General features: G+C 36.7%; 3 protein-coding genes across 4 annotated transcripts; all 3 read right to left on the bottom strand.

Moving 5' to 3' along the window:
* Positions 1-733: 733 nt before the first annotated feature.
* On the bottom strand, positions 734-2,846 carry LOC118432895. The gene is made up of 2 exons (XM_022112393.2): positions 1,803-2,846; positions 734-1,716 (listed from the first exon to the last, which is right to left on the bottom strand). The coding sequence occupies exons 1-2, from the start codon at positions 2,820-2,822 to the stop codon at positions 886-888; spliced, it is 1,851 nt and encodes a 616-aa protein (XP_021968085.1). The 5' UTR covers positions 2,823-2,846; the 3' UTR covers positions 734-885.
* Positions 2,847-2,910: 64 nt separating this feature from the next.
* On the bottom strand, positions 2,911-5,346 carry LOC110863143. The gene is made up of 3 exons (XM_035846226.1): positions 4,910-5,346; positions 3,536-4,828; positions 2,911-3,429 (listed from the first exon to the last, which is right to left on the bottom strand). Exons 1-3 carry the CDS (start codon positions 5,296-5,298, stop codon positions 2,940-2,942), a joined length of 2,172 nt encoding a protein of 723 aa, XP_035702119.1. The 5' UTR covers positions 5,299-5,346; the 3' UTR covers positions 2,911-2,939.
* Positions 5,347-8,861: 3,515 nt separating this feature from the next.
* LOC110841624 (latrophilin-like protein 1) lies at positions 8,862-14,857 on the bottom strand. Of its 2 annotated transcripts, XM_035854939.1 has the most exons (17): positions 14,806-14,857; positions 14,539-14,616; positions 13,435-14,436; positions 13,076-13,333; positions 12,884-13,006; positions 12,055-12,806; positions 11,752-11,988; positions 11,350-11,693; positions 11,135-11,274; positions 10,796-10,940; positions 10,618-10,729; positions 10,318-10,524; positions 10,013-10,245; positions 9,886-9,946; positions 9,698-9,816; positions 9,483-9,615; positions 8,862-9,405 (listed from the first exon to the last, which is right to left on the bottom strand). In XM_035854939.1, the coding sequence occupies exons 3-17, from the start codon at positions 13,469-13,471 to the stop codon at positions 9,292-9,294; spliced, it is 3,015 nt and encodes a 1,004-aa protein (XP_035710832.1). In that variant the 5' UTR covers positions 13,472-14,436; positions 14,539-14,616; positions 14,806-14,857; the 3' UTR covers positions 8,862-9,291. The 2 variants fall into 2 exon arrangements, with proteins under 2 accessions (XP_035710832.1, XP_021943000.2); XM_022087308.2 differs by lacking the exon at positions 14,806-14,857 and having other exon boundaries at positions 14,508-14,616.
* Positions 14,858-14,868: the final 11 nt, after the last annotated feature.

Raw genomic sequence — 14,868 nt, 5'->3', positions numbered from 1 at the left:
GAAACAAAAATCCACGAATGGATACAAATTCCTCGAAAGGATACAAAAATCCACGAATGGATACAAATTCCCCGAACGGAAACAAAAATCCACGAATGGATACAAATTCCCCGAAAGGATATAAAGATCCACGAATGGATAAAATTCCTCGAAAGGATATAAAATTCCTCGAAAGGATATACAAATCCACGAATGGATGGTAGTATTCAAATGTATGCGTAGTAGAGGTGTGTATTTGCTGTTTGGTAGTGGGTGGGGAAATGTATTACCAATATGTTGGTAGAAATTATTTTTTTTTCAATAATTTAGAGAGAACACATGTAAGTTGGCTGAACAGTGCAGACCAACTAAAAGTAAATAATGTTCAAATTCCGCACCATCACCAATCTCACTTGGCCCCAAATGGCGTAAATTCGAGTCTCATGTGTCGTAGAGCGAGCCATAGAAATCTCAATGCGGGAGTCAAAAAAGCACAACCCAACTGGCTATTCTTGGTATGATAACCATGACTTTTGCATACGTATAAGACAATCGAACCGCTGAATCGGTTGATTTTATTATGTTATCAATAATTTTGTTAATTTGTAGTATTTGACTTGTACTGATAGAAGGTATGCACGTAGATAAATATGTACATGCTATCCATTCAATTTCTGGTCTAAATAATTCATGCTTATCTTTTTCACACCTTAGGTTCCAGGTTTAAATTAATGTTTACAGACCAATTAGTATATTAAATTTGAGCAACATATCAATTTAATTTCATCTGAATAAAATTCCATAAAGGTTTAGATAATTGGCTAGCACTAAATTAACTAATATTAAGCAAAATTCCCCACTATCAAATTCCTATATTATTTCAAATTCTCCGTTTATACTCGTAATTCAATTTCCCTCATCGGGTAACAATAAAGTTTGCTTAATTCTACGCTGAACTTCGCAAGGTTTAAAATTATGCAGCTTAATCCAGTCAATATCCAATCTTTGGAATTCATCACAACTCATTCTTTCACGTGGATTTGCTTTCGTCATTTTCAACAATATATGAATTAGCATCTCAACTTCTACATCCTCCGCTGACTGATGATTTGGAGCTAAATTTGTTACACTTTTATGCAGTTTATGCAGCATTTTTGTCAAATTACTTGGTGCTATTGGGTTTAGCACTTCCAAAATAATTAGACCAATCGAATACAACTCCGAGTTCAGCGTATACTGTTCTAAACCACTCCTAACTTCTGGTGCTTGATATCTTGTGTTCCCTCTTTTCGATGGAATAATTCCTCCACTTTGCTGAACGTCGGAATTATTTGGAAATATTCTGGACAGGCCGAGATCTCCGATTTGAACAGGAAGCGAATACTTGGATTCTTCCCTTTCGTTTAGCGAAAAGAGAATGTTGTCCGGTTTTAGATCCGAGTGCATGATTCCTTTGGCTTGCAAATATTTCATTCCTCGCATCAGGTCACGTACAATTTTAAGTTGTTTTTGACCTGTTTTAACATTTGGTTCTTTTCTCTCGGCCATGCTGTCCTTTAGCCAATTACTTAACGTAGATCCTGCCAAAGCCATTGTAATTATCCAACCTTTCACCAGACTTGTCTTGGAGCGTATTATTATTTTTTTAACAGCAGCGAGGGATTCTTCAGTGCTGGATACGTCACTTTCGATCATGCTGTCCGATATTTCAATAGTTTCTGGGAAACTAAATAAATTCTGCAAGTAAAACATAGAGCAAACATGCACTTTAGCAAAACCAAATTAGAGAAATATTGTGTCCAATTGTCTACATATATTCTCACCCTGATCTCAAATTCTGTAAATTGATTTTCCTCCACAAACTCCGAAATCCCCATAATATTTGGATGTTTCATGCTATTCATATTTTTAACTTCTTCTACGGCATACAGCTCCTCTTTCTCACTGCTCGGGATGACAATTTTCATTGCGTAAGCTACACCATCGTCTTCTTTACTATTTGCTTTAAATACAAAGCCAAATGCGCCACTTCCTATCGCCTCAATGGCCTGGAACTGTGCTAACCAAGTTTTCTGAATTATGGTAAACAACTTTTCCCTGAATGTCTCATTGTTGTATAAATTACACTCGTACAGAAGATGTTTAAAGATGAGTTGCGAGTAAAACAAGGCCCCTTCAAGGTATCCGTTCAAAATGTCTCGTAATGTTTTAAATTTTCCTCTGGAACTTTGAACTTCCTCAAAGTCTTCCGTTCTTCCAATTTTATCAAGCATTTCTAGGAGCAGATCGATCACTTTGTCACAATTAAGTTCCCCATTCGTCTCTAGCTCCCCCAAATCCTTAAACATTATTTTTATTACTTCGACTCCAACCTCGTCGTTTGCTAGGAGTCCAAGAATGTGCAAGTCCTTCTGCTCAACGGAAAATATTTCTGCTTTATCATTTAAGCTAATGCTTGGGATATCCAAGTGCTTAAGTTTTTCGGAAGTCATTCTTAGCTTGTCGTTCGAGGTTATCATATTTTCTATTTCATTCAATAAATCGAGGTGTTCCAGATATATTTGTTGTTTCGATAAGCGGGCAATATTTGATTCCCAATGGTCAGCGTCATACGAGTCGAGTGCACTCGAGGCCAATAATTCGATAAGAATCATTCCCATTGAGTGAATATTCGATGTCATTGATGCAGAAGTAGTTGGATTATTTGCTCCCTCATTAGCAGAAATAAGTGTTTTGTCACAATATGTCAGCGGCAACTTGCAGTATTCTTTGCCCTCCTTGTCATGTGCCGTCACGAAGTGTATGGAATCAGGGATGAGTTCTGGCACTAGAAGTCCATCCATGTGTAACTTTCTTACATCGTTAATTATATTTTTGGCAATTTCAATCACAGATAAATTTTTGTATATCGCATGCTCGCTTAACTCTGCTCCAGTGACACCCACACAGCTTTTGCACTTTTAAATATAATTAATATAATCTCTCAAAGTGTGACGGCCCACTGGGAATTGAATTGTTGCGACTTCGACACAAATTCGAGCGTTCAAAATTTTTTGAAGCTGTGCAGGCAGCGAGTCCAACTCATCCGGTGTAATTATTTCTCTTAGCTGATCGGAGTACATCGGCTTGAGGTGTAAATGGTCATAGAAGTAGGAAAAATCGCTTAAATTCACGGAAAAATTCAGCTTTCCGTACGTGCGTGTTCGTATCTTGCCAAGAATTTCTTCCTCTGACACCTTCGGAATTAGCAACATTATTCTAGATCTTGAAAGTGTATTCGGAATGGTTTGCCGTCTTTGGAACAAGTAGCCAAAATTATTGGCTCCAAGGTAAGATAAGTTAGTGAACTGGGCATCCCAATGTTTTTCAGTGGATTTGTAAAGCTTCGAGGTAAGCTCGGCTGTAAAGTACGTTCTGGAGTTGTAAAGCAATGGTGGAAGTATCCAAGGTCTGAAAAAATGCATTACAATTAATTTGTACATATATTTATGAAAGTATATGCATATGTATGTATATTATTGTCCAAGCATCTTTGCAACCTTATTTATTTACTTGCCTTTCATTTTTTGCGAAATCTAAAACTTCCTGAAAAGTGTTCTTTGTTAGTAAATTTTCATCGAAATCTGCATATTTTTCGTTTCTCATTTTGTCACACACTTCAGCCAATTCATGCTCTGGCAGCTCTTGGATAGTCAAATCCGCGTAAGTCTCGTCAATTACGGTTGCGAGAACTTCAGCCACCAAAAGTTTCATGTGGGCCCCGTCATCATAAAAATCCCATCTACTATTTTTAGCACGCTCATCACTATTATGTTCAAAGTCTCTAAATAACCCATCCCAGTCGATAAGCATTTTGCACAGTTCTTCATTTGGTAAGAGGGAGTTGGTTGAGTGAATAATATCACGGATCAGGGTACGAATAGATTTTGATGTACTTAAAATTGGTGAGAAACTGTACAACGCATCCAAGTTTAATTCAGTTTCCTCTGATTTTATTAATTTCACCAAATCCACAAATTCATCTTTGTCACAAGCTGCCAAAGCATACAACATTAAAATTCCAATTGAATATCTCACATTGCTATGATTTTCGGAGATGAAAAGCCTTTCGAAATCTGAAAATGAAACTTGATCATCCGGTAATCCGAATGCCGATGGGAAAAAACATTTTCCTTTTAATTTTGACAAGAAGAAATTCTTTGGCAGAAGATTAACTTGTGTGACTCCTTTCGTAAGAAATGATTGTAATTCACGAAAGAGCACTTGGAAAACTTGGACTTGTAATCTAACTTGCTCTTCGGATGGAATGCGACGTTTTTCATAAGTTTGGGTGAACCAATTTTTAAGGGAGATTTTGTAGTAGGATGACACCGTAACTAAAATTTCCTGTCCAGTGGAACAAGATAATGTGTCAAGAAATCTTGTGACATTTTGGACTTCATCTTCAGTTGAAAGTTGATTTGGAAGGAAGAGATTTCGAAGTTCTTGTGGGTTTGTTTTTCTTCGGAAACCATAAATGCAGCAAAGTCCTTGGTAAAGCTTAATGTTTGTTAATCTTTCTTCAAGCTCTTCAACGTTTTTGAAGTTTGTTATTGCAACAAAATATCTGTCCATGTAGCTATCTGGCCATGTATAATTTCGAAATTTCTTCTCTGGTTCCATCTTAAACTTGAGATTTAAGGTGAAAGAATTTTCATCTTGTTTTGTGCTCTTAATCTTTCTCCAAGAAGGGTCTGTCTGAATAAATAACGAGTCCTCCATTGTCGAGATAATTTTGAACAGAATATCATCATTCTGATATGGGGATTGGTTCAGAAGATGGATTAAAAGTCTCCGGAGTTTATCTTGCCTAAAAATTAATTGAACTTGAAATATGTGCCCGTATATCTATTAAACATGTTGTAAATTATATACTATTACTAAAAGTTACCTCTTGTCTATTACGTATTCTATAAGCGACTTGAAATCACCCTGAGTAAATTCAGTCTTGTTTAAGTTGAGCACATCTTTTCCCGTAATGTGGTCTACAGTTCCAATACTGATTTCGTTCTGTTGATAAATTTCAACCAGGTCTACCAATAAATTTGTTATTATTTCTTTTTCCACTTTAGTAGTTAACAACTTATGAATTAAAATTGAAGCGTCTTTAATCGTTTTTTGTGACATTTTGACACTTTTCTTCTGTCTGAGATTATTTGATGCGTTATGAAAATCCGGATAACCAGATGACAGATACGCAATTGGCATGGTTGAAAATTGCAATACAATAGGAACAGTGATTACATAACTAGTTAAACAGCGTGCAGAATCTGCACACATATGTAGAAATGTGGGTTAGTACTGCATAAAATTCCAGTCATGCAATGTTTTAGCAAACTTGGTGAATCTGTGGTTGATAAAAATCAGGATGTGTAATCCATGTTTCAATTACATTGTCCGTGCATGGATACGACTGAGTTCATGAAGTGAGTTCATGAATTATTATTGAATAATGTTGCATATTATATACGTTTGACAAAATACATAATGTGAACCAAAAATAGCTACTAGACTATCTCATAAAATTATGTATTAAATTACCTAAACGGAGCCTGGAATGCAAACTTTTGACGATGTCATCAGAGAATGTCCAATTTATGGATTTCTTTGAAATACTCATTCTTTTTAGAATCGTTTGACCTCCTTTTACCATTCCATCTAGACATTTAAATACACCAGTGGAAGAAGTATGTATAGCTGCATATACATATGCGCAAATGTGTATAAATGTAGGTATGTATATATGTATGGAAGGAAGGACTTTATAAATTCAAACTTTTATATCTTTATGGATTACATTTTAGATTCCAATTTTATGCCCATTTACAATACGCCAGTTCGATTTCTGAAATATGTACAGTAGGCACGCATGCATGCACACAATTACGTATCAACAAATTATTTATTAATGCTTAGGTAATCGACTCATACATACATGTGTTGGCGTGGTTCATACCCGTTTAAAATTTTTGGTCCGTAAATTAATGACTAGATTTCTTATGAACATGTAAATACTTACTTATGTAGATACTCACCGCGAAGCATGAAGTCACCAAATTTATTGCTTTAACGATTATATATTTCACCAATTTTCTTAAAAAGTTGTTTAATTTTGACATTTAGAATCACTGCGTCAACAACAATCTGACCGTTGACTTTGTACAAAAAGAAGCCATCACCAATGGCGTCTTCATCTCCATAAAATTACTCTTGCATCGGATCTTCAATGGAGCACATGACTTTACCATTTTTCTCCAAATCTTAAAACTTTCTATGCTCAGGAACTTTCTCCCCTGCAATTCTGACACTTTCCCCAGCTTTGAAATGCATTGCCTTGATTTTGTATTAATAAATCCAGCCATCGATCCCAGTATTACGATCGAAGTTGTTCCGGCCAACGAGTAAAATGGAAATATTGCATTCCCCACATGCTCCAATAACTTATGGTGTAAAGAGATGGTCAAATGTGTGCCCCAAATACTGCCCGTCATTGCAAGTAGGAGTACAAATGGTAGTGCAGTTCCTCTATAACAAAAGTTAACTTGAGACGTCAATACTTGTAGTTGTCGATATTTGTGGATGGGTTCAAAACTGTGTTCCGTACATTGAAGCGTTTTCCTGCATATTATAAAATCAAAATTTAACCGGATATTTGTTAAGCGTTTTTTTTTAATATTTTGCAAACCGGATTAAGATTAATATATTCCGAGCGAGACAAACCAGCATCCCAACAAATACTTGGAACACAATGAACGAAAATATAAAACTGAGAACTAAAAACGACCATCCTTGCAGTACGAATACGACAACGTGCAAGAAATTCACAGCGTGCGTGGCTTCCTTCCAAATTGGAAACCAGGATCCGAGACAAGGTTGAAGTTGTGGTTCGTAAAACGTGATAGCGATCGCAGTTGACGATGGAACAATGGCAATTAGTCGATAAGTCGTTGAGCAAAATTTGAATGTCAGCCTGTAATACTTTTTAGTCTGTGGAGGAGACAAATCTGCAACAAGTAAAGAGGAAAATGCAAATTGGAAACAATTTAATTACCAATCTTACCCAAAATGCGTAGTTTTGAATTTTCAAAGAAATTCAACAACTCAGAAAATCCGATTGGATAGAGCAATAATGGTATCACTGCCACCAAAGCGGTAAACAGGATCAAAATAAACATGATAATAAATCCTGTATGTCCAGATTTAACTGGCGCAAAACAAATTGCGTGCACTCCATTCAACACTATTGACAAAATTAGTACGAAAAGTAGAATAATTTTAACACGAGTGAAAGTAGTCAAATCTGAAATGTAAAACTTCACCGATTTGGAATAATTGTAAAGGATTGGGTTAATTCCAAAAATTTGCTGGGAGGTAATAAGATGTCGAAGTCGGGATGACACCATTTTACGGAATGAAATGCATAGAAAAACGGATAAGGTCGGCTTCCGCTGTTGCTGCATAATACATTCAGTGTCGAGTATAAAAATTTAATGCGGAGTAGAGTTGTTATGAGTCGTTGTTTTGCTTTTATGGTATTATTATCCAAGTGGGTAATCGCCATCAAATTGTACGTCCATTATTGTTTTAGAAATTTATCAAAGGTGTATGCGCAAAATGATAGGACAGAGGCTAGTAAATTATATGTAGGTGCATATGCCCATAGTTCACTAATTATCAAGGTCATGATACTACCAAATATCCACCCATACCATATATATTTAATAGACGTATATTTGTACATTGGTAATTGCATAACAAGAATTACCTACGCTGTAATTAAGCTAAACTTGATGGTAACGCCAATGTCAGGGTCTCGGGCGTTTAAACCATAATCCTTGTCGCCTAAGCCATTGGATAACTTTACGCTGAACCTCGGATTTCTGGCGCTTGATTTATGTTTTTCGTATGCCCCTTTGAGTCTTTGTTATTTTTCGTATTCAGGGACTTTATCAAGTCCCTCTATTGCCAAGGACATGTGTCACTTTTGACCAAAATTTGTAAACAGTATGTTGGCAGCCCGAAAGGTCCTTGAAAGGTCTTGAAATGAAAACATAGCAGCGCATATTCAAATTGCGTGTTCATACTTTTGATAAACATTTATCCTTTATCGTTGCAAGTATTTTACAATGTGGCCTGATTTTAATTAATATTTTTTGGCCTGCTATTTTTATTAATTCATTTTCTGGTCGACAAAAGTATTTCCTGCATGGTTTCCAAAAACATGAATAAGAATATTGTTCCTCCAGTCACGTTTCTCTATTTGTGGGGTTGATGTTATACTGTTGACTGTATATTATAGCAAGACTTACAGGTTTTCCCATCCTATATCAATATGCAATATGCAATCCTTTTCGAGATTCTTTGTATGGGATAGTAAGTTGGGATGACACTATTTTATGAATGAAGTTAAATGCATATATACGTAGGGAAGCAGATTATATCGACTTTCTCCATTTCTGCAATATACATCAGGTGTCAATTATAAAAATTTAATGGGTAGTAGAAGAACTGAAGTAGATATGAGTTTGGTTGTTGTGGTATTGCTTGCATGGTACTATTATCCAGGTCGGTAATCGCCATCACATTCTAGCTTTTATTATTATTTTAGAAATTTATCAAATATGTTTGCACAACATGACAGGACAGAAGACTTGTAAATTGTAGGTGCATATGCCGACATTTCACTAATTATCAATACATTCGGTCGCACCACTACCAAGTATCCCACCCATATCATAAATATAGTGGTTGTGTATTTGTAGATAATTGCATGAATAACAAGAATTGCACTACAATTAGGCCAAATTTGCTGGTAACTAATAAGCCAGAAAATTTCAATCCAGTTTTTGAGATACACTTTTGAGATATATTTTACTGTAAATATATATGTGTGTAAACGTATTGCAATTATAGCTCAGTAATTTAAGGGTAAGTTACTGCAAAAGTTTTCATTTTAGTAATCTATACATATCTGTACTGTAATTTTAAAAAACTACCTACTTGTGTAATTTTATTTTCCATCCTTTAAGCCAAATTTATTTCATACAACCCACCATTACACACGATTAGTTATAATTGTTATCAGAAATATTTGTGTAGGAGATAACTGGATTTGAAGGAATTTGTTTGTAAATTGAATGCAAAATACTTTAGAACATGCAAAAATACAAAATTTCGCACTATGAAAAACTACTGCTATTCATGTACATTTGCAAATTAATATTTGCATCATCCCTTCCAATAAACTTCGAACTAATTAATCTATGAATTAACCTAAGACCGAGAAATTAACCTAAATTGCGAATCCATGCTCGATTGTAAACGCTTCTTAAAATATTCCATTACGGTTTCGTCCATTACACAATACAGAACAAAAATTAATATTCCCTGAAATTAAATAAATATTATTTAACTAATTAAAAATATTGTCTGTAAGAAATCATTAAATGTATGGCATATCCCACCTGTGATGCACAGAGGATTGTAAATATATACGCCGAAATATATCCAGATATCCCAGGAAAAAGCATAAAATATCCAAACACCCATGTGACACCGAGCAAAATAGTCAGACTTAACCCACCCGTGATCCACTTTCTACAAATTCAGTATTATAATCTGCATTCGGACCAGTCATTTGCCTCCATGCTAAATTTAATTTAAAAATTAAAAGAAAAACCTGTTAGGACTTTGTGGTCCTTGTGGTCGAACAAGATTAGTTTCGTTGGTCTCACGTATCTTGCTCTTTTCAATTGTAGCAGATAATCGCAAAGTGGCAATCAGAATGACAAGATTAATCTAAAAAATAAATTGCATATACAATAATACATACATGTAATAAAATAAAAACCATTCTAATTTGCATACCCCAAGAATTATTGCCACTGGACTGTTGAACCCCCAAATATAGTCGTCATTTAACCAGCATCTGTAGCACATGAATTTTACGTGACATTATGGTGAGAAAGACAGCTTTATTTTACTAATAACTCACACTGCCTCATTTCCATACGCATCTCCTCCCAGGGCCCATCCCGTCGTGAACGTGACCGCCACGATGACCACCGACAATGCCAGACAGGCGATTTTGTATCGTTTAATTGTCATCAGGGGAGTTCTCGCGACACGGAAAAGCATTCCATAGAGGTGCCAACCCTCAACGGACATCCACATGAAGGCATGGATGAAAACAAAGTGTGCAGCTACACCGGTCAGGGAACAAAATGTCTAAAATGTAAAAAAATACACAATTTTCTAACAAAAACTACCAGTTCGTACGTTTGAGGATAAACAACTCACGCTATTTAAATTGAAATAGTCCCTGTCCAGCAGAACGATGAGAAAAATATTTCCCAGCATAAGATTGAAGGACAAATGTTTTGTAATGATGGATCTCTCCCGAAGCCTACTTTTCACCACGGTGTATGCAATCCATGTCAGGAAGAGAGCTAAAGCCGACAATGTGCAGAGCACTATCGTCAATATTTCCAGGAGTACGTCGTCTCCCTAGCACAAAATCATAAATGTCAGTCTATGAAGCATATGCATGTAATGTGTGTGGTATTTATTTGCATAAGTGTTGTGTTAATGTGGCAATACGTGACAATTATGAGTATCCATCAACACGGCAAAAGAAGTTAAATGATTGCATTTGCAAATTGTCACGGTGCTCGTAGACTTGACCAAGTGACACCCATCCGTTGACCAATGCCTGTGAATTATTATCTTCTTAAGTTGACTTGTTCTTTTAATTCATAAAATTGTATTATACACATACAGTTTATTGACATCCCAATACACGCAAGATCCAGAACTCAGGACAGCGCTGACATCTTCATGACCGCATTTTCGCCGGATATCATGACCATACTTTCCCCAAGTGTTTAGTTCGTGGGTGAAGGTAATCTCCACGGATACATTTTCTGCGTATGACACCAAATTAAAACATTAAGACAGTAACATCAACTTTTGTAATTGTGTATACAAACTGCGTAAACCTTGTAAAGCTACCAAGCTTAAAAAATTGCATAAACTTTAATGAGGCAGCTTTCAAGGGTAAGTACAAATTAAGTACCCAATTATTCCAATTATATGTACATATTTGTTTCCATCTTACTAATAATGTCCACTGAAGGATTTCCAGTTCCATTATAAACCACCGAGTCGGTACCATTTTCCCAACTTTGAACGATTGTGAGTGATACCACGTCTCCATTAATTGCTTGATGATTGTCCACTAGTGATTTATTGTTCTCTCTGTAAAGATGTTATTTATTTAATACTCAGTTTTATGCTATATTTACATTTACACATTTCACACGTCATCCTTACTTCATCCCAGGGAACAAGTATTGCGATGTTTTTGCATCCATGGAAACGAATACATATTTCAAACGCGTTTTGCCAGTGTCAGTTGCATTTTGATTTGGAACAATGTCAACCACAACTTTCGAGGTGTCAGATTCATTTTCAGAGTCACTGATCGTCGTAGTTGTTGCCTGACTTGTATTTTTTTCGAAATGGATTGTCCCCAACTTGACTCGAGTGGTGGGTGTATGAAGGACTTGAGTTTCTTTGTCCCCGTCTGTTTTATTGGGCTCAAGTTTTGGGACAAGTAAAATGGCTGCAGATTCTATCGTGCCTATTAGTTCAGTGAGTACAGAGGATCGCTCGTTCTGAAAAGTGGACCTTGCTTAGTCAAGTTACTATGAATTTGGATAAATTAATTAGCACCTGTGGTAATTGACCCCACTCTTGTTTCGAAGCAAGCAAATTGTCCAAACTTTGAATCGACTTTTTCACCAAGGGTTGCAGCTTTTCAAACGATGTTGTATTTTCGTTCGATGCTTTCATCGCTTTAATCGTCGCATTTATAATTCTGGGAATTTCAGTTCCAAAATAAAGCAAATTGGTCTTGTTAGGAGATGCCGTGTCATTTACAAGTTTATCCAAAAATGCGTACGTATCGTTCTGCATGCCAAAAATACACAGATTCATATTTCTTCTATTTCACGAGCTTTATTGCAATTTACTCACCAACGTTCTCACAGTATCCGCTTCCGCAACGAGGATATCCACCCAAAGGCTTCTACATCCTGAATAATTTGGCACCTGGGTTGTAAATTTGCCACCCTTTCCACAAGTCCAGGTCACGTTCCCTATCGACCCTGACGGACAAGCTTGTTCCCCAACTTCATCCGGGCCTACACTCCACGCATTTCCGTAACCATCGGTTCTAACACAATTCTGAAAACCTGACTTTGCTGATCGTACTGATCGCACGCACAAACCATCCCGACAAACCTCCGTCCTTCTACAATGCCGAATACTTGAGGAACAATTAGCACGACAGATTCCCTCGTGACAGGTCTCATTGTTTCCTAAACAGCTTTCCTCATTGACACAATTAATGTGACATTGCTCATTAAGACACGTAAAGTTTTCAGGACATCCGACTCCAAGTTGGGTGCAGCGGTGGGTAATAACCCGCTGACAACCCCGAATCCCACTGCGTACATCTCTTAAGCGGTACGAGGACTCGGTGCCTTTCACACAGTAACACTTGGGCGTTTGATTGCTCACTTTACATTCAGTATTCACTCCACATTTATGACCAAAACATGGATTTGAGCACCTGTTGTAAATACACGACTGGGCGTCCGAACAGTCCGAATTGTTAATGCATCCCCCCGGAGGTAGGCATTTTTCTTTGTCCATAGTTCGGTTCCAATGTGAGTCAATAAAACATTTAGGTTTCAACAAGCAGTCGTCAGAGTCGAGTAAAACACCTTTTGTAAAACGTAGTGAGAATTAGATATCACGGACAATTTTCAATTTTAAAATTGCATTTGTATAAAATGCATACCAGAATTTGTACATGGATACACACCATCCTTGCAAGTATTAATGCAATAACTATCCTCGCACTCGTAACTGGTGGGAGGACGAACTGTTTTTGCAGGAATACATGAATTGGATCCACCACATTCTTCATAGATAAAATACATACATAAAAATTATTAATTTGTAGCCATTAAAACAGATTCGTCTGGCTTACGTGAAACGGTTAAATTTACGTTCGTGACGCCTGCATCTCCCAAGTATTCTGAAAGTTTATCGATGTGCAGGACACAAACCCATTCTTGTAGATTGACCTTCCGACAGGGAAATTCGTCAACGACAGAAGTCTCATATCTCTCTGAGACACTTTTGATCACTCCAATGTATTCCGAGAGGGGGGAAGTAATCACGTGTTCGGCAAGGTACCTTGACCACAGGCATGGTGGCAAGTTTGCCACTTGTGATTGTCCGGTAACTAGATAATTATTTTTAACACTGTCAAAACTAATTGTACGTATTTATGTACCTGAGATAAATTTTAACCTCAAAAATGCAAATAGCACAAGTGCTTCATACCAAAGTTCAAGTAAATTAGAATTACGACCAGGAGCATCACTCTTAATTTCACAAGTTTTTTAACTCACAAATTGCACAACCAATTGTAAATATGTGACTACTCTCACTTCAGCAGTCTACAGCAGTTGTATGATTCTTTGAATCGAGAGGAAACTTGGTAAATGAATCACATTTCCATGTACGCAAGCCTCGCGACCACAAAAAACTTGGACAAATTCATATGCAAAAGTGTATGCAAAATCAACTTCTTAACTTGCAAGCTCGCATATTAGATGTGAATCATCAGTCATGATTCACCATCCAAATGGCTCACTGTGATTAATTCGAATGACGGGAAGCCAAGCCTGATAGATTTTATATGTTTTCGTCCAGTACAACAAATTCTGTGTACCCAAAATCAATATCTTATAAACATCTAAATAATAAGTTCCGGGTCAAGATTATTGTCATAATTTCTTTATTCCTTCAAAACTCAAACTGGCCCTGCACAAACAAGAATATCAAAATTTGTGCACGGGTGAATTTTATGGTAGTACGAATACTTCAATAAATTGTAGTTATCCGGGTCTAAATATCCACGAATCGGGTATGAAATGGGAACCTCTGGTTTTGTTGACCCTGCTGCGTTACATCTCCCGGCATATCCTCTCCTCAAATTTCCAATTGATGCCACATTGACCGCGTTCGCCCTGGCCAGCGCTTTTTCCGCGTCAAACCAACTGCCGACCCCATCAAGTATTTGGGACGATGGAACATACTGCAGTCTAATTCCGAGTGGTTGGCGAAGGTGATAAACACCTAGGCCGTAAGGAAATCCATACTCGCCTTTTGAGTACATACTCCAGCAATTATTTAAATGCCCTCTTCCGAGAAGTTCTATATCGCCAACGAATCCTTTACATAACGTGTCACCAGTAAATGTTGGTGTGTTGTTGTAAAACTCGGTCGTGGATACATCAGCATTTGAGACATACTCAAAGGTGGGTTTATATGTTGAGCATGCTGTAAAAAATAATTAGGATATTGTGTAAATGGTACATATTTTCGTACATATTTTAGTTATGTGTACACACTTGTTGGATGGTTTGGACTTGGAGAAGGTACCTTGTTACAATGCGGAAGATCAGATTTCTCTTGTATTTCTGACATCACCAAGGACATGTTTTTCAGTGTGGTTCGGATCTGCGGAAACCCCAAAAACTCTGTGGTTTACTAATAAGCATGACGTACATTTTTTGCTACATGCAAATTCATATATTATATGTACATGTGTTTACAACAAAATATTTCACGTAGGATAATTTGCGTAAAACAGGATGTTATTTAAATATGAACCTAGTCGTTAAAATATAAATTGTTAATTTTAATTACAGATTGAGTTTCACTCTGCAATGAGGTCAATCTATGTTCCAAAGTAGACAATTTGGAAATTGT

Source organism: Folsomia candida, unplaced genomic scaffold (assembly GCF_002217175.1).
Source record: "Folsomia candida strain VU population unplaced genomic scaffold, ASM221717v1 Fcan01_Sc001, whole genome shotgun sequence".
NCBI classification, from domain to species: Eukaryota; Metazoa; Arthropoda; class Collembola; order Entomobryomorpha; family Isotomidae; genus Folsomia; species Folsomia candida.
Note: the sequence above shows the minus strand (reverse complement) of the source record. Positions and strands in the feature narration are given on the sequence as shown.